The 23,340-nt window shown below is 34.5% G+C and overlaps 2 protein-coding genes across 2 annotated transcripts; both read right to left on the bottom strand.

The window, feature by feature from the left end:
* Window positions 1-6,821: 6,821 nt before the first annotated feature.
* Window positions 6,822-8,399, bottom strand: LOC129942572 (uncharacterized protein K02A2.6-like). Its single transcript, XM_056051574.1, has one exon. It carries the CDS (start codon window positions 8,397-8,399, stop codon window positions 6,822-6,824), a length of 1,578 nt encoding a protein of 525 aa, XP_055907549.1.
* A 4,331-nt stretch (window positions 8,400-12,730) lies between these two features.
* On the bottom strand, window positions 12,731-23,090 carry LOC129939184 (palmitoyltransferase ZDHHC16). Its single transcript, XM_056047100.1, has 7 exons — window positions 22,886-23,090; window positions 22,668-22,815; window positions 22,403-22,594; window positions 22,208-22,325; window positions 13,431-13,642; window positions 13,041-13,369; window positions 12,731-12,970 (listed from the first exon to the last, which is right to left on the bottom strand). The coding sequence occupies exons 1-7, from the start codon at window positions 22,930-22,932 to the stop codon at window positions 12,862-12,864; spliced, it is 1,155 nt and encodes a 384-aa protein (XP_055903075.1). The 5' UTR covers window positions 22,933-23,090; the 3' UTR covers window positions 12,731-12,861.
* Between the last annotated feature and the right edge of the window lie 250 nt (window positions 23,091-23,340).

Here is a 23,340-nt window from a genome sequence, read left to right as displayed (position 1 = left end):
CCAAGTCTCCTCTGTATAGCAATAGCGTATAATAGTCTTATTGAACTTATTTCGGCAACGGTGCGAACGTTTCGACAATATTGGTATCCTTTGGTCGGTCTACAAGCTCCCATTTTTATTTAGAAGCTCCATTTCTGTTTTTATCGCGTCTCTCCATTCATCTGTATGTTCTGACATTTCTATTTCTTTTATAGTCTTTGGGTCGGTTAAATTCACAAGATTTGCAGATTTATTCAAAAGTTTCCTTTTCCTCTATTTTGTCCACTTTTCCTTTATCTATAGTTTCCTTTTCTTCAATGTTATCGTTTTTGTTTTGCATGTTAGCATCCAGCCGGTCTTGTTATAAATTTTCATTTTGTATTAAATCGTAAGTAAGATACTTATTTTCATATGGACCACTTCTTGCTTTCATAAAGGCTGCATCTCTACTTTTTATAATCGAACGACTTCCACGCTTCCAAAATCTGTAGGCTTTTGCATCAACCCCGCTTTGCTGGGGCGTGTATGGGGATGTAATTCTTGTTTAATTCCACTACCCTTACAGATTCAGAACCATTGTCTGATCTTTATCTTCTAATTCTATGGTTCGGTTGATAATCGACATAGTTTTTAAACTCAATAAATTTGTCTTTAGAGTTCAGATTTCTTACGATTAAAATATACAAATATTTTCCGAGAATAATCATCGACAAAAACAATGAAATAATGTGACTTACTCAGGGATTCGGTGCACATCGATCCGCATATGTCGGAGTGGATAAGTTCCAAGCACTGTGTAGTAGACTTTTCCATGATGTACACTTTAGCTCCATTGAATTAAAATTTGGCGGTCCAGTCACATAACCTTTACGCTGTAGTTGAATCAAAGATACACCATTTAAATGACCCATTCTACTATGCCACATTTCGAAACTGTAGACTTCTGGTGCCGTGTTGTATTCCTTAGTTGCAAAAGCGGTGCTTTTTGTTGGATTTACGATGAAAAGACCAACCTGCTTCTTGGCACACAAAAGTACCTGCCCAAATTTATTTGATATTTTCGCAACCTCGCCTTCAAATGTAACTTAGCCCCCGCAATTAGTTACGTTATTAATTGAAATTAGATTTTATGTTAGATCTGGAACACATAAAGTGTTATAAAAAGTACATTTCTGAGGTTTATTGTAAATTTCATTAAAAATTGTTACCGTACCGATTCCCATAATTTGGATCTTTTTATCGTTTGCTAATTTTACGTACCTCATGTGATTTTTTTGACAGATCAGAAAATAATTTTTCATCAAAACACATATGGGAGGTAGCACAACTATCCACACACCACCGGCTCACTTGTTTACCTTTGCAAACTTCGTCAACAACTTCAAATGGATTTTATGACAGACAAGAACTCTTGAATGATAAACCCACTCTCGCTTTCGTCATAAACCTGTTTTGCAGCTTGTTGACCACAGCTCCAGCATTCTTTTGCTTTATGGCCTCTTCTTCGACATCTTCGACAATTATACCTAAATTCTGTTGAAATCTCGTGATTTTTAGGAACATTTTTGGTTTGCTTGGCATTTTGTTCATTAAAGTTGATTTTGCTTGAATAATGACGATTATAATTACCTCGTACTATGAGTGCGTTGTTTTCACATGGTTCTCGTTTTTTGTCACCCACTTTCATTAATCGTATTCGCACCGTTTCTAATTTTGGGCCTTCCTCTTGAGCATCGAAAGCAGCTTGTACGCTTTAATAGTTTTCATCCAGACTATCTAATAATAAAATAACGAGAAGATCATCATCCAATTTATCATCTAGCTAATTATTGTAAAAAAAATCCCCGCAAATATTCATCCATTGATTGTGTTGCATTCATACGGATATTTAGAAGTTTTCTAGACTCCTCCACCTTCTGGCGCACGCTCTTTCTATTGTATCTCGACTCCAAGAAGTCAAATACTTCTTTCGAAGTTTGAAAATTTTTAACCACCTGCAGCGCTACGATATGTGGCTTCATTTCCAGCAACAATTCGCTTCACGCATATATATCCTTGTCGTCCCATGACTCCTGTTTCTTAGCATTGTCCTCCGGTCGTTGGTCTCTACCTTGAACTATCTTCAAAAATCTAAATTTATGGAGGATCCCCTCCATCTGCACGCTCCAAGTTGGATGATTCTCACCATTGAAGAGCGTTTTACGACTATGCACTAAGTTTGAGTTTGCCATATCGAATTAACCAAAAATATTTGTATTTGTGCAGAAAAATAAAAAAAAATATTTAATTCAATGAAAAAAAACTTTAAGTTTACTATCTGCTGGGTCCATAATCTGTAGAATACCAGAGTTATGAAAGAAGATGTCCAGAGATTTAATAGAACGACCACGCTAAGTAAAGCTAGCCACAGACGATGAACATGTTGGTGTGATTTGTTGGGCAGCGGTTCGCCATACACGGGCCAACATGTTTATAAACTTAATTTTTTGTGTGACTGTCGTGAAGTCAAGATGTGCGATAGAAGTGCGGATGATGCAATAGCATGTTCGATAATTTATTTATAATATAATAAATTATAATTTACTTATTTTTCCATATTGCCGGTTCACATTTTATCGCTTCAATGAAATTTTCAATAAATAGTTTGCATTGCGACGACATGTTAACTCATTGAAAGTAACAACACAAATGACGAATTGTTGTCCCACAACGCCATACACGACGAACATGTTGGTAAACTTCAAAACGTATTGTAAACTTGCCCATACACAGCCAACATGTTAGCCCCAACTTCACGGTTTACAAAATATTTCATAAACCGTCGATTTGTTGGCCAACACGCCCATACACGAATGATTTTCAGCCCAACACCAACAAATCACACCAACATGTTCATCGTCTGTGGCCAGCTTAAAGTTCAAGTAACAAGTATATTGAAGAGTTAAAAAGGAAAAAGGATACAGGAAAAATATTTTGTATTTAAGTGACTTTAGAATTAATATTAGATTATTTTTGTAAGGGGCGTTGAGTGTTATTAGTGTTGACACTTATTATTTTATTTAACAAAATCATCTTTGTCAATACAAATGTATACACACTATACAGGTTTGGCCAAAACAGAAGAAACTTTATTTACCTCAATTATAAAATAATTTAAAACTAAATTTGGGATTCAATGATTGTATATTTTTGTTATAGTTAATTATGTAAATAAAGCACAAAAAGTACAAATCGTTCAATATTAGGCTGGTCAAAACGAAAGCAACTATTAAAATGTACATTCATTTTCTTAGGCGTACTAAAATATTGCTAGTATTTGGTAGCAAACCCCTTGTTTTTAATTACTTCAGCACATCTTCGAGACATGGATCCAATTAAATAGCATATAATTCTGTTTAGGATACTTTCCCAAGCCAATTTAATTTGATTTAACATATCATTTTTATATTTGCCATTAGTCCTTACAATTTGTCGATCTACAATTTTTTAAAAATGTTCCATTAGGTTGAGATCCGGAGACCAATTATCTGGCCATTGTAACAAGTCAATCCGGTTTTCTTGAAACCACGTCTTAACCGCATTGGCCGTGTGCTTTGGGTCTTTATCCTGCTGAAATATCCATTTCAGAGGCAACTGATTTTCAGTGTGTAGCAGCTTACACTTTGCTTTGCACGGTACATAAAATGATCCATTGTATCATCTATTGGTGAGTCGCTCCTCTTAATTTCACAGTAGCTGCGAGCACGACGGAAACGATCGGAACCCTTGAATTGAAAGACTACGTTCCTATATTTTTCAACGGTCCAGTTGATGTGGTCATGAGCGAATTTTAATCTCCCGAGATTGTTTTTGGTTGAAATAAGAGGCTTTTTTTACAGCTTTGAAAGATTTTAACAGCTCGAATTGTTCAGGTCAAGTTGGGTTCACATTTCTCGCGATGATATAAAAATTTGTTTATTGATTCTATTATTGCAGAATCCTCTCGTGTTATTAAAGGGTAAATTACTGATTTTGGAATAGAATATTTTTACGATATTTTAATTTGAGGCATTCCACTTTTATATTCTTTTACAATTTTTACTTTTGTTTTGTTAGAGTATTTGTTTCCGTCCATTTTACAAAAGTTTTGAAAACTATTTTTTTTGTGGTCTGTTTAGAAGAACATTTATATAATGTATTAAATTTTGGAAAATAATTATTATGATTTGTTTAAATACTTAATTTTTGAATTACATGAAGATGGAGGTAGTTTGAGTTGATTGCTTATGCATAATAGCATCCCTTGGCGTGACCCCATCTGCGGCTATCAATACCTTACTCTGCCTTACACGTTTTGATATACGCCTTATGGCAGTGGGTTAACGGCGATAAAACAAGCCTTATCCTGGCTTAATCAAAAAGTGGTATCAATATCTGATACCCGCATTTTCTCAGATAGTCAGCACGCTATCAAATCCCTCGACTCTGTCTCTACAAACTCTATAACAGTCCATAACTGTGGATCATCTCTAATAGAGACGTTACAAAAGTTTAGTATTCACCTTTGCTGGGTGCCATGCTACAGAGACATTTCAGGAAATTGTAAGGCCAGATGAACTCGCCAGAAGTAGTACAGTACAACTCATTGTACCACCTTTGGATAATGCTGGCAAACTACTACAAACTACATGTAAACTATTGCTAATGTAAGACGCTATGAAGAAGGCAAACATCAATGGAATGACATTACCACGTGTCAGGTAACGAAAAACATCTAACCTACACTAGATTGTAAACGCTCAAGGCTTATAAGCTTGATAATCTATGTCGTACACAGGCCCTGTCTAATAATAAAGCACGCCACGCGGCCAGGCGTATTCTTAAATGAATTTTGCAGAAGCTGTATGGATGAGAAAGAGGAAGACTCCTCCTCTGTGCATGGCCTGCTCTAACACAAAAACGCAAGACTTACATAGGAAATTCTTCTATCACCATCTCAATCATAGTAGCATAACCAGTCTATCACGTTTCAAGGTATACACTGGTTCCATTGAGCTAAGAAGAAAGCTTCGGGATTCATGTGGTATTAGAATGGGCCATTAAACTGGCCTAATTGTTTCCCACTCCTCTACAGACAGTCTAACCTAACCCAACCTAAGCAATTGAGATATTCTTAGGTAAAACAAATTGAGCCAGATAATAAAGGGTTTTTCAATTAGGGCGGGTTGATGTTGAAATGAAATAAAACAAGCTGTGTGTGAGGTATTAAAAAAATAATTTTTTATTCAAAAGGTGCATGTATGCCATTAAGTGTGGCTTCGGCCTCGCCTTCGTACGGTGGCACGGATCCGAGTGGTCCAATTTTCAATGACTCTTCCGCATAGATCCGGCTGAATTTGAGCGATTGCCTGTGTTATGTTCACCTTAAGGGCATCGGTCAATTGTGGTTTATTTGCATAGACCTGCGACTTCAAAAAACCTCATAGGAGATAGTCTAGAGCGGTTTCAAATCGCATGATCATAGTGGCCAATTCACATCACCTCTGCGAGAGATAACCTTACCCTTACCAATCAAGACACGTAGTGCTGTCCTCCTGGGGCCATATGTCGTCTAGGTCCATACGGTTCGATTTGGACCATAAGAATTTCTTTTTATAATAAACTTGCACTCAAGGGGTTATTAATACCCTTAACATGTTTAGAGTTTAAAAACAGTGCGAGCTATAGGTAAACAGGGAAGGATTAAAGTGGAGATACCGATGCTCTTAAAGTCTTGAAAATCAAAATGATAGGGAAAAACATTCCACATTCTCGATGTACGGTTAAAAACAAAATCTCTATACTTGACAGTACGTCTGAAATTGAGCTCAAGGTTAAACTGATACGCAAGTACGAGTATTACGGCTCAATTGTTTGAGGGGGGGGAATGCAACTGGCTAATTTGAGAAAACACTGTTTATAAAAATATCGGTAGAACAACTATTAAAAAAACATTGCGGCGGTGTTCAAATGACGTGATTGTTTCGGTTATAGTTCTATCACCTATCATTTTCAAAGCTCTTTTTTGGATCCTAACGTTGTTTTTAAAAAAGTACGGAACAACTACTCCGCCGCCGCGCCTCCAGCCCAAAATCCACACCAAACGGTAACTTTTTGAGAATGCATTATAACCTGGTGAGCCATGCGTGGGTTAGTGCAGTCCCAACTTTGCTTGTTAAAACAGCCATTTATCAAAAAAGAGCCTCGTCAATAAAGATGATTTTTCGGCCAAAATTGGGGTCCTCTTTCAAACGATTTAAAGCCCAGTCAGCGAACAAAGGGCATTGTCTATGGTCATAAACTTTGAGCACCCGAGTCAGTTGGATCTTGTGCGGGTGTAGACCCAAATACCGACGAAAATTCGACAAGTTGAATTCTGCGAAAGGCCGAATTGTTGTGCAGGGAGAGGAATAGACTGCCTCGGGTTCTGCTGTACACTTTCACCGCGCCGATTTTCTCGGCCGATCTTGCGTTCCTTTAACGTACGGGTGATGGCTAATTGTTAACTGAACCTGTCGTCTCAAATTGCCCACTATACTATCTTCCTTATAACGATTTATTAAAAACACAACCTTCACTTCGAAATTCCAATTATTATATATATTTTCTCTCCGTATTTATAATGTTTGATTTTAATAATAAAGTTGTCAAGGCGATAATTACAAACAATAATGATTATTATATTTTAAAGTAATAGTAGAATGATCTAAAGTAGATTTCTAATAAATAGTGAACACTACATTCTCTCCTTTTTTAAAAGTTTAAATAAATAAAAATAACACAACATGAAATTGAAAGAAAATAATTATTGATACTCATATAACTCAATTATACGCTGAATCATCAAACGAGTTTGATTTATTAGTTTGAATTGTCCAATTTCCATTAATTTTCTTTAAATGAACAATGTTCCGTCTTGTTACTTCACCAGTTGTTGAATTCTTAACTAAAACATCTCCTCCCTTCTGTTTGATAACTTCATGCGGTATTTCACCAAAGTTGGAATCTATCTTGTTTTCTTTTCGCATTTTCTTCACCAGAACTTGGTCACCAATGGTAAGTTCACTTTGAGCAGCTCGTCGCTTTTTGTCAGCATACAGTTTTCCTTTTTCTTTTTCAATTGCATCTTTTTCAGTAAATTCCTGATTAAAACCTTGATCTTGGTTAATTAGTGATGGAATTTTATCTTTAAGAAGTCTTCCGTAGAAAAGTTTAGCCGGAGCTTTTCCTGTAGTAGAATGTGGAGTGTGGTGGTACATAAGCAAATAGTCTATTAAATCTTCTTTCCAATTGGAGCCTGTAGCCTTGCTGATTTTTATTCTTTTAAGTATGTCCCGATTTTGTCGTTCAACTTCACCGTATTGTTGGGGCCAGTATGGAATTGTGTTATATAATTTTACGTTGAACTCTTCACAAAAATCTCTAAACTCCTTACTGGAAAATTGTTTACCATTATCTGCAGTTATTGTTTGAGGATATCCTAATCTAGAAAACATTTTCCTCAGAGATTTTATAATTGACGTTGAAGTTATATTTTTTAAAGTAACGATTTCCTTATAACGGCTGTAATAATCTACGACGACAAATAGATGTTCGTCACTTGGAAGAGGTCCCATTAAATCTATTGCAATATCTACCCATGGAGCTGTTGGCATTGTACGTCGTTTCATCGGTTCAGGAACAGTTGGCGCTGAAACAAGGAGACAACCTCTGCAGTTTCTTACAATATTTTCGGCATCTTGGTCGATTTTTGGCCACCAGACTTTTGTTCGCAACCGTCTTTTTGTTCCAACTATTCCTGGATGTCCTTCATGAGCAAATTCAATTACTTTTTTACGAAGCTGTTGTGGAATTACTATTTTGTTTTGCCGTAGTAGTATATTCCCATAAAAACAGAGTTCATTTTCAAATACTTTGAAATTAAGAACATCTTTGTTCCAATTTTGTTCATACATTCCTTCCTTAACGCGTAGTATTTCTTGATCGTTTTCTGAAATCCTGTCAATTTCTTTCAAGGTGAATGCTTTGGGAACGCTATTGCTGGCAATGTGATGAACATGTTCTTCGGAATCAAAATTCTTTTTTATTATAGGATCAACTATACAGAGTCTTGAAAGTGGATCAGCAATGTTAGATTTACCTGGTTTATATATGATTTTATATCTGTATGACTGTAATCGAAGAACCCATCTCTCAATTCGTGCACATGGCTTAGACTTTAAGCCAAAAATTGTTTCTAGAGGTTTATGGTCAGTAACGAGTTCAAAGTCTAATCCATACAAATATATATGAAAATGTTCAACTCCCCAAACTAAAGCCAATGCCTCTTTCTCTGTCTGACAGTATCTTTTCTCACAATCTGATAAACATTTGTTTCCATATGCAATTATTCGTGGCTTCATTTCGTTATTAAATTGTATGAAAACCGCACCCAATGCCACAGGACTTGCATCCACAATCAGTTGAGTTCTGTCATAAGGATCATAGTAACCTAAATATTTATCATTTTGTAAAATATTTTGTAACTCTTGAAATGAACGCCGTTGTTTTTCACTTAAAGAAAGTTCTGATTTTCGATTACGATTTTCAATTTTTAATGCGTCACGTAATGGCTCGGTTAGAGTTCCCAGATTTACCAACGTAGTTTATGAGCCCTAAGAAGCTTTCAAGCTCTTCAACAGTCCTGGGCTCTCGAAATTTTCGTATAGCATCTATCTTTGAAGGTGATGGCTTAACGCCTTCTGCAGAAAGAAGATGTCCCAAAAATTCTATTTGTCAGACATTATATACGCACTTAGCATCATTTAGTAAAATATTATTTTCGTTTATAACATCCAATAGTTTTTTTTAAACGTGCGTTATGTTCTTTTTCATTTTGACCAAAAACAACTATGTCATCAATAAAATTAACTACACCTTCACATTTACATAAAATTCTTTCCATTACCTTTTGAAATATTTCTTGAGCGCAATTCATTCCAAACATTAGCCTCTTGTACCTGAATAAACCACTATTGGTAATAAATGTGGTTATGTACCTTGAGTCTGGACAAATTTCTATTTGATGAAAAGCGTTCTTTATATCCAAACGAGAAAAAATTGACGACTTCCGAAGCTTGGGCAAGATAAGATTCATCGTAGGCAGTGGATAGTTTTCCCTTAATATTGCTGTATTTGCTCTTCTCATATCCACACATAAACGAAGATCTCCATCTTTTTTCAAAATAGGTACTATAGGAGATATCCATGGCGAATGTCCATCTACAGCTTCGATGATGTCTAGTTCGAGTAATTCGTTTAACTTATTTTTAATTTTTTCTTCTAAAGGAATGGGTAATTTTCGACAAGGTTGTATTACTGGAGGAATCGTTTCGTGAATAGAGATTTTGATAGTTAAATTTTTTATTTTTGGAAAAGTTGTTTTTTCAATTGAATTTAAAAGTTGTAAACCTATTTTGAGAACTCCAATTTCTTTCGCCGTTTCTTTACCCAGTAAACATCTTTGACCAGTTTTTATAACATAAAATTTTGCATCAACAATTTTGTTTACTACCTGTATATCGGCGTCAAAAGATCCTAAAACGTCAAGTGCTTGTTTTGAACCGTAGGCTAAAAATATTTTATTTGGCTTTTTGTTTGGTTTCTAACCAAAACTCCTTTCTTCTTCATTTCCAGCCAAACTCCTTCTGAAATAATATTTGATGTGCTACCAGAGTCAATTATCATTTGAATGGAAACTCCGCCAACCGAACAAGTTATTTCATCTTCCTTTTGGCTAGAAAAATGAAAAATAAACTCTTCGTCTTTTACCTTTTCAACTGACCGTATCGATTCCCTTTTCAACTTTTTGTTTCGGAATGTGCTGTCAGTAAAACCTTGTTTTGATTTGGTGCGACATTTGGATTCAAAATGACCTTTTAATCCGCATTTACGACAGTTCTTCATTTTCGCAGGACATTTTGAGTCTTGAGCTGAGTGATCTTTTGAACCACATCGAAAACATTCAAATTTTCGAGAAGGAAATTTATTAATTTTATTAATTTCAATGGTGCTATTATTCTGTTTGCTGTTAAAATTTTCCATTTGAATGTTAACTGTTTCTAACGAATTAGCCAGAAAAATAACATCATTTAAACTTTTAGAATCATCCATCTCTAATATTTTCCGTCTAAGCTTTTCAGAAAAACATTTCTCAACCACTTGGTCTTTAATATGTTCATCCGGATTTTCAAACTTACATTTCGATGCTTGACGACTTAACCGAATAATGAAAGCTTCAAATTTTTCGCTTCTTTCTTGAAACATTTGTCTAAAAATATGTCTTTCATATGTTTTATTTTGACACGGATTGAAATATTCATTTAACTTTTCAACGCACACTTCATAGACATCAATGTCTCTATTGGCATCTAAAATTGGATCAACATTTGCACCTGGTAAATTGTAAAAAATTTCTTGGAGATCTTGTCCACCACAATGAAGAAGAGTTGCCCTCTTTTTAATAGATTCTGTGGTTCCAGAAATCTGAAGAAAAATTTCAAAAGATTGTTTTCATTTTGCCCAGTTTATTCCCAAAGATTGAGAATCTCCGAAACAGTCAAATGTTCTTAAATGGGGTATATTTTCCATTTCCCAAATTGATCCCTGTCAATCAAATTGATATGAATCGTAAATACAGAGGCATGAATTTAATCAATATATCAATATTAATGAATCAAATCAACACAAATTATGCAATTCTTAGAATTTAATCTACATATGTATATGAATTTAACTCATCCATTCAAATTTCATCGTTACGAATTTAATCTTTACGAATTTAATCAATACGAATTTAATCATTTCGAATTTAATCCACAAAACAATAAATTCAGACATATTATACAAATCGTCTTAATAACCAATGCATCTTTATAAATCAATATGAATTTAATCAAATTAAGATTTCTTTTCCTCCTTTCCAGAAAAAGATCTTGCAAATTATGACTTACTTAATTTTCGTTTTTTCTTGACGAACTTAGAATTATTTTTGATTTTCTTCCTCCAATGTTTCCTTTTTGGTTTTACAAATTTTCTTCCTCGTCGCCAAAATATACTATCTTCCTTATAACGATTTATTAAAAACACAACCGTTCACTTCGAAATTCCAATTATTATATTTAATAATAAAGTTGTCAAGGCGATAATTACAAACAATAATGATTATTATATTTAAAAGTAATAGTAGAATGATCTAAAGTAGATTTCTAATAAATAGTGAACACTACACCCACCAAACATTTAAGAGTCAATTGCAAAGGGCCACCAAGTCTACCGTTAAATTGTATTGTGCACAACGGTTGCGTTAACGAACACTAGTTTTGATAATAAAGTTTTATCATTTGAACGTACTGTCCAATTGTGTAACTTGCTAGATAATTTTGCATAAACAAATGAAAAATAAAGAAAAAATTTGAAAGATGTCACCAAAACAAAATGGCCGCCGCAAGCACCAAAATCTACTCCGCCAATTGAAAAATCCCTTATTGGACAGGTTCAGTAGTCAACTTCATTCTTTGAAAATAAATTTTGACCGAGGGAACTGATTAGTTTTTCAAGCGTCATGAATTTCAATTAAATATTAGTTATTTCCTTTCCAAATTGACAAGTGACCCTTTTACAGAAAGTTGTGCAGAAAATAAATAAATCATGGAGTAATAATGTTCAGCTTTCAGTTGAATGAAAAAACATTATCAGATAGAAGTAGACTTGACTTAATAGTTAGAGAGAGTTTTCTTGACTTACTTTCCAGTCAACTTTCCATTAAAGTAGCCTTAATTGGAAAGTAATTTTTTGGCAGCTGGCCAATCAGATATCAGAAAGTTGCCAAACTTTTAAGTTCCTTATGTTGTCTGAACCTACCCATTATTTTTACTGAGGGGTCAAAAATGGAGTGTGAAGTTGAGTCTTGAATCTTCTCTTAGTCCTTAAATGAATATAAATCTTTTCGGCTACATGATTGTGCTAGTGTATTTTAAGCGGAATTACTAGCAATCAGAGAAGCATGCGAATTACTCAAACCAAAATTGAAACACGGCTATCTATAGTCACAGCCAGGCGGCTATTACGGCTATCGATTCGGCTACAGCATCCTTTATACTGGTCAAAAAATGTCAGGATGAACTATTCAGCCTCAAAAACAACCTTCGTTTCATTCTTATTTGGGTTCCAGGTTATAGTATCATTGATAGAAATAAACTGGCTGATGATTTGGCCTGGCAAGGATCGGCCCTCCATAGCTCACTTGCGGAAAGGGTAAATATTCCTCTTGGAGCTATAAAGGGCAAACAATTATCTCAATCTTTCTGACGAACCCACAGTGCCCTTTTCCAGATTATTTTTTTAACTACGTGCTTAAATGAAAAGGGAAAATGGGATTAATTGTATTACGTTATTGGTCCTTTGTTCAAAATTCCATTGAAGATTTCAAAACTAATGATTGTAAATGACTTTTTCTCATCTTTGAACGCTTCGATCACCACTTTGATGAAGTCCACATAGCCGATCTCCTCGGCTTTCGCTATAAGTCAACCATAAAATGTTTCCAAATGAATATATCAGTCGATTTTGTCGCACCTTTTAATTGTATTTCAACATATTCGCCACAGATAGAAAACTTTACACCACGAAACTTTGAAAATGTAGAACCCATTAGATAATTGGGAGATCCATTTGTACGATACAAAGAAAACAATTTTAGAACAAAAAACTTTGTTTATTTTCTTAATTTTTAATTTGGTATTTTCTTAAATAAATTAATTCTAAGTCAAAATGTAAAAATTGTAAGGAATTAAAATTGACTAGTTGAGATTTCACAAACTAAACTTATGGCCATTCATCGTGTAATAGAAATTCGTCTTTAACAGTATGAAATGCTAAACCATTACCTTCAGGCTTATGTATAGAAGGCAAAAGGACATTCTTCCAGAAAGACCTAGAAAAAAAATAGAAGAAGAAAATACAAATAAAACAAATATATTAAACAAAAAACAAATGCTCCAAACCTTCCTCTAACAAGACCAAGAAATAGTTTCCAATTCTTCTTCGTACCAAAATCATACGGGTTCACATAGATTTTGTTTTCCTTCAAAAAACGCTTCCTTTCCGATTGATTTATGTGCGATTCGATGCTTGTTTCTCCGTTTGTAACTAATTTCGCATGCCAAATGGTAAGAGAACCCAACGCAATTACTACTGCAACATTGATAAATGCCATAAATATTACCGCACGTCTTTTACTCAAGCCATTGGCGGTGCTTGGCGGAGGTGTGGGCAGAATATGTTGGGCTGGTCGCAATCCATCAATACTATCATCGTATTCACTTATGTGTGTCTGCGAACAAAATTGAATTCAATCGAAAATTATGTACCAATTATAGGGACCCACGACTTACGACTGGAATAATGTGACCACTTAAATTGAACTTCACAGGCTGGCCAAGCAGGGGCTCGACTTCTGACCAACTTTCCTCTTGCTCCAGCCACAAGTACTTGTATCCAATTTCTAGACCGAGTATGATTATGAATAAACAGCCAATTGTTGTGTAGACCATGTACAAGAAGAAATACCGATGATTTGCGTATCCGACGCAATTGTTTAACCAGGCTGAAATTGATTTTTAAGAAATATTATAACATATTACTGAAGACCTTTGAATATTTCAAAATATTTAGATATGTGTAATTTTTAAATAAATAACCACAACAAATGCATTTATTTTAGATCTCGCAACGACTGCAGATTTTGGCTAAAGTCGTGGCCGATGCAAATTATGGTACATTGCAATTTAAAAAACATTAAATTATACAATTGCATAATTTAAAACGGACGTGCTCTTTGAAAAAGGTTTCCTTTCATACGAGCTACAGCATAGACCATAAAAGTAATTAAACAGATAAATGGTTAAAAGTTTGTTGACACACGCGTCTTAAAAATTATGTAAGTGAATAAAATTACAACTTCAACCAAGAAATTAGTTTTAGCAATTTGTTTGGTTATTTTTTCGCTCATTGTCACTGAATAAACCTTGGTTAAGAGTCAATGTTAATTTGTAACTTATGACGTCACTTTCTTTTGACCATGTCAAGTAAAATGAGTACACACATTGTTTAAAGGTCATAAGACTTATTTTTATCAAGAGTGACGTTTTTTGGATATGAATACCCTTTTAATGATTAAATACAGTGCGAGCAATTAGGAAGGGAGGCAAAGATTAGAGAGGGTAAAACCATGAACATTGGTTCTGAATGCCTACACATTGTAATGAGTGGGGAATATTGAGTCTGGTAAAGTATTCCACATTCGTGTAGTGTGACTAAAAAATTAATCTCTGTACTGTACAGTATGTTTGAACTTGAGCTCATGGGTAAACTGATGAGCATTCCTAGAAGAATGGTATGCAATTGGATAATTTACTAGAAAATAGTAAAAAGTAGTGTCTCTGAAAATAATTAAAACGTTCAGCCATTTTAAGAGCTTTCTTTTGAATTATGTCGAAGAGACTCAAGTGGGTTATAGGAGCACCTGCCTAAATATGGGAATGATACTAGAGTTTTGAATGAAAAAAAGCTTTGTAGCTGCAAATGGTAGACATGTGCAATGAGCATTGAAGAGGACACAAGCTTCCACAGGTTTTTCTCAAAACCCACTTATCTGTCTATCAACTCCTGCTCTCACCTCCCTGTGGTGAACATCGGGTGCCTAGTACCTCAACTGGAAATTGGGTTCCAACCCCAGTGGAAAGTTGTTGGGGGCAGCGAACGAAAGAGGGGGGGGGGAGAGGTGTTTCCACTAAGGCACCTCTAATTATGCAGACGGCAGCGGAGGACTTCCCGAGATGGAATCAACGGTGGCGTCTACAGTTCCAGTAAGGTTAAACTACTTAGTGAACACCTTTTAGGGCTTCTTCGACTTAATCGCAGCTCAGGCCTATAAGGAACGGTTTTATCCGGCTCCCCATCCTTGGAGTTATACTAAGGATCTGGCTCTTGAGGTTGGGGGTTGTGCCATCGGGGTGACTTCCTGGCCACTTAAAAGCCTCATAGTTGGGAAGCAACAAGAAGCCTCGGATACGGACGGATTTACTGTTGACAACCTACGCAAACGAATTAAGGACAACGAACTTCGGATATGCACGTGGAATTTTAGGTCCCTTAACAGACCACGTGCGGCCGAAGAATAAGCGGAGGCCCTAGACCGCTATAAAGCAGATATCACCGCCATCCAGAAAATACGATGGGATGGGCCGGGCAAAAAGAGGATTAAAAACTTCGATATTGCTATGGTGACTGCTACCACGAAAACCAACAGTGCTTATTTGGATGCGGCTTCGTCATTGGAGCCAGACTTAGGCAAGAAGTCTTGAGCTATAGGTGCATCAATGAGCGCATCATCGTTGTAGCCAAAGTAGCACTTCGGGTTTCCAGACCCAAGGCAAAACAGGGAGGTGCTGGGAGAAGATACAATGTCGAACGGCTACAATCGCAAGAGATCGCCAAATCCTTTTCCGACACAAGTAACCTCTCTCGAAGTACTCTAACGCCAACACAATGTATTGAAAACCAGTGGCAACATTGCCAAGATGCAATCAGAGAAGCCGAATCTGATGTGCTGGGTTTCAAGCAGCCACCAACAGGGAACCCCTGGTTTTATGAGGAATGTCGGCATTTGTTTTTCAATTCAATAGGGTGTTCCTGATAATTGTATTTATTTTTGATATGACTCTTAAATTATCTTTCTTATACCAAAAATGTAGTTTCATGTAATTCCTTTAGTTTGTCCGTTTATATGTATGTATATGTATATATTTATAAAGGGTGAATTTTTAAAAGTTATATGAAACTTAAAAACAAACACATACAATTCGGAAAAATGCATAAAATATTTATTTGAATGGATAGTACGGTCCATATAATTTAATTTTTGAAGATTATTTCATGCAGATGTTGAACTTGAGGGGTCCATTCGCTTAGTCCAATTTTCAATATTTCAATTCAATAAATTGCAAGCGTTGTTCGTTTGTAAGACGATTCATGGTGCAATTATAGACCAAACTGAAGACGTTTGATAGTGAAACAAAACACGAAACGTGCGTCAGCTGTTTAAACCAGTCTTGCCAAAAAGATAACAGGTACAAAATCTCCCTTCACTTTAAAAGGGACTCTTTTGTTTTCAAAAGGACTTTTTTCTTGATTAGCTTTTCGGTAGTAATTTTGATTTCGTCAGTACAGTACAGTACAGTTAAACCTCAAACTATCCACGAATTCTTTAGTAAGATCTCATATACTAGAGTCAAATGGGCTATTTGTTCTGATAAGATATCAATTTTTGAGAAGTTTTTGTTGCTAAATTCATAGACATGCTAATTAAAATGCCCGCCGAAAAAAAACTCTTGAAACAAGGTGCAAACTCGGCATACAATGCACTTACAAGTATGTTTGTATCTTTTACAAGAAAAGACGGGACTACCTATATGAATCGAAGAGTTCCATAGAAGCAATTAATGTTATCATAATGATATCTCCACACAAGAAACACTTCCATTCTGTCAAAATCACGATATCTTATATATTAGGCTTATATCTTTCCAATTAAGCCATTGATACATGTAAGGTTAATTTTTGAACCTAGTTTTATATTATATTGTATGTATTTATTTATTTGTATGTTTTTATATAAAAATTTAAAATTCAATTCAGTACACCCTATTTAGCAATTAAAAAACAAAAATCGACCTAGTTTTGAATAAATTTTAATTTTTGATTGTGTTTATACTTGATGCGCACAAATAACAAATAATACGCAAGAATAACAACAACAAAATAACTGAATATATTTAAAATCTTCAATGCATCATATGCCAAATATGGCAACATTTCATTTTTAACAAAAATTGAAAATTTAAAATCTAACGACAATTTTTAAATTCAAAATACCTACAACTATAAAGTATACATAGCTACCTCCCTCCAACATACATTGGCTACCTCCCTCCAACTTATTAATGCTTATGGAACCTAAACAAATTTACTTTTCTCATTCTTTCTTTAGTAATTTTTTTCCCATTCTTGATTTCCTACCAAGCATTTTGATACACGCAGCGCCATAAACGGCGTGGAGATGAAATACAAATTTTCGTTCCATAGGAGTACTATAGAAAATATACTCGTATATACAATGGCATTGTATCACAACCTAAATTTGAAAACGTTGCTTATAAATTTTCAGATTTCACAAAAATAGAAAATCTAAAATCAAATGAATACAATTTTCTGCTGACAAATCTTAAAAACATACAACTAAATGTATTTTATATGCATACCTTCTATACAATGATAGGTATGAATAAAACAAATCTCAGGTAACGTTGGCAACGACTGATTTTTGTTTCCATTTGAGTTATTTATTTTATTTATTTATTTCAATATTTTTATACTTCCAGTCGATCTTAGATTCCACACTTAGGGGGTCATCATGATGGGTTCAAAAAATCATAAATTGCTAGTTTAATATGTGTAGAATACGGTAGTAAAGGGATTTTTCTAAATTCGAAGTCGTTTTAAAGATACAGCAGTTAGAATAAGCAGCTGTTCAGAGCGCTGAGTTGGCAGACGACATTGTGTACGGTCGGCTTTATACCATATGAATATATGTAATGTATGTACGTTCATACAGTTTCTATAGGCTTAAACGGGAATTTCTATACCTAGTTGCTAAATATTTTACCGTTAATAAATATTTTAAGTTATTTTAGTCTTGGTTCAATGTCGAAGAATGCAACAACTCAAAATTACTCTTTTTCATAATGAGTGGACGTGTGGAAATGTTAACCCTAGTCGTAGTAAAAAAAGAAATGTTTGTGGAAATCGTTTTAATACCCAAAATGAAACGGAATTTACTTCAGCTTCGGCAAAAAACTCAAAAATGGCATGAACACGGAGGTTCCCATCGCTTCGAATTTCGCGTATTGCATTTTGGAGTTTGTTTCTGTGTTTGCTGCGATTTCTGAAAAGGTTATAATTATGCAAAACTTGTAAATGCGATGTACATATCTATTTCCCAATCAAGTTTTCAAGGGGTAAGGTTTAAAAATTAAATTATCGTGTAAGTGAAAAATAGACAGTTATAAACTCGGGCCCGTTGATTGAAAATGCGTTTGAAGTTAATCGCCGATTTGCATTTGTGATGCGATTATTAGGAGTTGGTCGCGAAGGAATAAATCTTTTCTGCAGCTTCATGGACATGTGTTCGGGTATTGGAAATTCAACTTATACTGCACTACTGAAAAACATTCATATTGCCACATCTTAACTGTGTGAAACTTTATTATCATTCGCTGTCATGCAAGAAAAAAGTTTGAATGAAGAAGCAGAAAAACCAAAGGATGAATTGACTGTGTCTGGTGATGGTACGTGGAAGAAAAGAGGCTTTTCATCTCTATTTGGAGCTTCTACATTGATTGGAAAGTACACCGGGAAAGTCTTAGATGGTATGGTTATGAGTAGTTTTTGTGGTGCATGTAATAAGTGGAAAAGTAAAAAAACAGCGGATCCTTTAGAGTACGAAGTGTGGTGTGAAACGCATGTAGATGAATGCACCATAAACCATACCGGAAGTTCCGGTAAAATGGAAATAAGTGCTATCACGCTAATGTTTTTGAAATCCATGGAAAAATATGGGGTAAAGTATATTACATACATCGGCGATGGTGACAATAAAACTTACAAATGGATCCTAGATGCTAAACCGTATGGAGATACTGTAATAATAAAAAAAGAATGTGTGGGCCACGTAGAAAAGAGGATGGGATCACGACTTCGGGCTGTTAAAAAAGATAAAACAAATAAAGGAATCGGTGGAAAAGGACCAGGTAAACTTACTGATAAAGTTTGAAAACATGAAGAAGGAAGTTTGAGCAACAAAATTGATTCAAGAGCTAAACAATCTGCTTTAAAAGAATTTCAAGAAGAACAGGAAAGAATACTCTATGACCAGGCATAGCCGATTGAAAGGTAAGTTGATATTTTCATAGTTAAGAGGACTTGAAACTTTAAACGAGTTTTTCTCAAAACTGTGTTTTTCAAACTTTCCTCCATCGTATCTCAAAAACGGCTTGACCGAATCACTTGAAATTTGATGGGTTGGATTCAGCACCCATGGAAAGAACTATCGACAAGCAAAAATTACAAATATTTCGATTTTTTTATAGCAAAAAACAAAAAAAAAACGCAAATTCGCGACTTTTTTTTAAATGTCTCCCAAAAGTCCAATTTTTGATACATTCATTTGATTATAGTTCATTCCATGCATTTAGGCTCACAGGTTAAAACGCCGTTTACTTTTTCTATTTTAAATAAGCCAATCAGCCGGAATCGTGGAGGAAGTGCAAGCCCATTTTTTCGAGGTGGAGTTGTTCACACCGGTGTAACTCGTGTTCTTTAAAATATTTTTAATTCAAATTTTATATTTATACTGTCGAACTTTGCTTATAAATGATAATAAACTTAATAAAGTTGTATCTATTTACTGGTGGTAAAAAAAAATCTTAAAAATTCCTTAAAATACAGGCCGTCACATGGGATGACCCCCTTAATTTTCGTACAGGCAGCGCCCCCATGGTCCCCCTTCCGTAACAAAATGTTGTGTTTCATGATAGTACTATTTAAATTAATATACAAAGTTATATGGCGTTCCGATGAAAATTATTAATTAACCGAGAGTATTGCTAGTTCCCTAGAAAACCAAATATGTTTCCTTAAGCTTCATCATTGCGGCCTCAACGGAGAAAAAGACTTTATGCTGATGAATGTTCTGAAACTATATTAGACCCGAAACAAAGGTTTAAAGCAGATTTTTTTTTCAAAATACTTTATCAAGCCATCCAATCAATAACAGAAAATTTTGAACAACTTTATACATATGTACATATGTAGGTATAGAATCAATTTTTCATTTTTTAGTAACATAAGCGAATGTTTAAAAAAGAAAGTACGTGCTTCATAATTTGCAGAATATTTTAACATTAAATAGTTTTATAGGTTAAGATGAAGAATAATTTAGAGTTAACCGTGATATCCCCGCTTGTTACACCACAAATCCCAAGTTTAGATGTGTTAAATTTTATTTTTAGTCCAAACCTTGAAAATTTTGCTCCGAATTTAGTAATTGCTCTCCAAATCCATAATAAAATCCCGGTCACGGTTTCAGGACAATGTAGTTTTTCTAAACATAATATTAGTACAACATTATTTTTGATTATGCATTAAATGTCTCAGTGTCTGGTAGCGATATCAATAAATGCTATGTCAAACGCATAAACAAGCAAAGTCGCTCTAATGTCCAATCTGATGCTGATGTTAATATTTTATGCATACATTTTTCTTCACATGAAATAAAACAAAAAATAATGAACGCCAAACGAAATGCTAGCAAAAAGCTTAACACTTCCATATTTAATGATCAAAACAAAAAAAGTTTATATTTAAATGATTCATTTACAAAACACACCAGAAAATTATTTATGGCAGCTAAGAAATTTAAAGTTGAAAATAAGTTTAAGTATTTATGGTTTAAAAATTCAAACATTTTTCTAAAAAGGGCTGAGGGTAGTGAGGTTATTGTTGTAAGATCATTTGAAGATTTATCTTCTGTCCAAAGGCAATAGCATGTTTGACAAATTTAATTTTACATACGATAACCCCACAACCCGAACCATGAGTAGTGTTTTTGATGATTCTTTAACATGTAATTCGGATAACAGTTCGTTTCTTATAATTCACCAAAATATACGTAGTATGCGTCAGAATTTCGATTTATTGATAGCAAATCTTGAAGCTTTCACAAAACTGCCGGAAATCATTTTTGTATCCGAAATTTGGATCTTTTCATGTGAAACAAGTCATTATAGTATTCCGGGTTATAATTTCTATGCAAATACTAACGATAGCTATTCTTCTGGTCGAGTTGGAGTTTTTGTAAGTAACTTGTTTAATTGCGATGTAAGGGTGATTGATTTTAAAATTGCAGATCTAATTGAGGTGTGTTGCAATATAGTAGGCGAAGTATTTACGTTTATATGTGTTTATAGATTGCATGCCTTTTCTTCAAACTCTTTTATTGAGGAACTTTCCAATTTTTTGTCCCACATTTCAACTAAAAATCTTGTTATTGTAGGCGATTTTAATATTGATATGTTGACTGATTGTTCAATATCTGATACATACAAAGTACTTATTGCTGAAAATGGTTTTACTTCATACGTTAATAATATTACAAGGCCAAGTTCTTATAGTTGTCTTGATCATGTTTTTGCGCGTTTCAAAAATATTCCTGCTGATTTTCCTTATGGGATCAATTTAGATCTGCATATAACCGATCACAATATGACAGGTTTATACTTAGAATGTTTAAAATACAGCAAACTTAGAATAGACTACAATGTTCAAAACCCGGTCTCCAAAATAAACTACCAAAGCTTAAATAACAAATTGCTTTTTGAGAACTGGGAATGATGTAAAAATATAAAATAGGGGCGCTTTATACAAATCTTGCAAAGGCCGCAAATTTGGCTGGGGCCGGCCCTGGGGACAGGCTATACAAATATTGGTACTCGGAAAAAACCCTGTACAGCAAGACACAGTGGTTTTGCCAGCGTTACAGAACACCTCTTTAGAAAAATAGTGGGGATACTAATCTTGCCAGCGGATTTTTGAATGTTAAGACCCTTAAGTACTCTACCAACCAAACGAGTGCGAAAGAAGATTCGTCCAAGTACACGCATTGGCATTATCAATCGAGCTTACAAACGAAGTTTCATTGGAAACGAGTGTCGGAACCGATGATGACGTAGTGTTGCGCATATTTTTATATGGTAGTAGTTTTTGACGTAATTTCTAGTCATGCAAAAATTGATTGTTTGAACTTATTCCAGTTTTCCTCAGTAGGTTTGGCTCTGTAATTCCGGAATCTTACATCTTCAATCCTAATAACCTTCTTACAGCTCGAATCAAACCATAAGTTTTCTTTGGGTTTGATAGATTGTAACCGGGACAACAATCTCCATATGACTTTTCTAACTTCTTCTTCTATGGTTTTGTTTAGGTTTTGAGATTTGAAGGTTACAAAGATACTTTATTTTGATTATACGTGAATGAGTAAAACAAGAATACTCACGACAGTGATGATCCATTTTTAAAACGCATTTCCTACACACCGAGCAGTGATGGGCTCTAGGAGGTTTAGGCGCAATACACTTTTTACACATGCTAACTGACTCTACCAAGACGGAATCCTTAAACAAACAAAAGAACCAAAAAACAAAGCTAATATCTCTTTTAACTTAGGTACAAGCATTTAGTTGTTACTTACCTCTGGAGGATTTCCGGCTGGAGTTATAACCGCCATAACGTAGTGAAATATAACATTAACCAGGAGCCAATTGCCAACTATGACAATTGCAATCGAAAAATTCTGGCTTCTCTCCCACCAAAATGGAAGCCCAATCCAATAGGAAATGTACACAACAGCAGAAGTAAGTATGGCCACTCCCACGACAAAGAACTACATAAAAGACATAAAAGGTTTCAAGTAACTACCAAGAGTTTATATACATATGTCCCATAGAAAACCCTACCGGTCCTAATAAATAAGTGTAATTGTCAACGAACCAAAATACTGGTTCCATCAAAACATCACTGGCATAGCTGGCATTCATGTGATGATTGTAAGTCAAGGAATGTAGGCATGTTTTTATATAATTCCAACGATTTTTAAAGCTAGATCTAGAAGAATTATTTAAACAAATAAAATAAATGTACAGTGAACTTTTCTTTTGAGAGGAATAGTTTTTACATCAAGAATTTAGGAATTCCTCGAAAGCGCCACCGTATTCGACCCATGTTTGTTTGAAGAAATAAGTGTGTATTTTGTATGAACAATATATAATTACTATTTATTTCAAGAACTACACATTTTTAAACAAAATAATACTTTTTTATTTAAAAGAAAACAAAAATCAATTTTTGTTTGGATTTTTTGTCGTCTTTTTGACAGTTGTCAAAAAATGACAGTTTGATGGGAAAGAGAAATATTCACCACGTTTTCTTAGGGTGCTATATGCTACAACAGTAGGTCTGTTTGTAAAAAATTCTTTTTCTTACTATGTTTTTACAGAAAAATGTTTGACCCTATTTTAAAAAAAAATTCATCCAAATGAGTAAAAAATACAATGAAATTGTAATTAAATATACTGCCGATCATAAAGTTATAGTACGTTTCCACCAAAAAATAATCCGAGATTTAAGGCA

This window comes from Eupeodes corollae, chromosome 1 (genome assembly GCF_945859685.1).
Source record: "Eupeodes corollae chromosome 1, idEupCoro1.1, whole genome shotgun sequence".
NCBI lineage: Eukaryota > Metazoa > Arthropoda > Insecta > Diptera > Syrphidae > Eupeodes > Eupeodes corollae.
Note: the sequence above shows the minus strand (reverse complement) of the source record. Positions and strands in the feature narration are given on the sequence as shown.

Bases quoted from the DNA above. Each gene is read 5' to 3' on its own strand.
- LOC129942572 (XM_056051574.1), bottom strand. From the start codon at position 8,399: ATGAAGCCACGAATAATTGCATATGGAAACAAATGTTTATCAGATTGT.
- LOC129939184 (XM_056047100.1), bottom strand. From the start codon at position 22,932: ATGGGTCGAATACGGTGGCGCTTTCGAGGAATTCCTAAATTCTTGAT. The intron at 22,816-22,885 runs GTAAAAACTATT...TAATTCTTCTAG, and splicing joins GGAATTCCTAAATTCTTGAT to ATCTAGCTTTAAAAATCGTT. The intron at 12,971-13,040 runs GTTTGGAGCATT...TTTTTTTTCTAG, and splicing joins CTTGGTCTTGTTAGAGGAAG to GTCTTTCTGGAAGAATGTCC.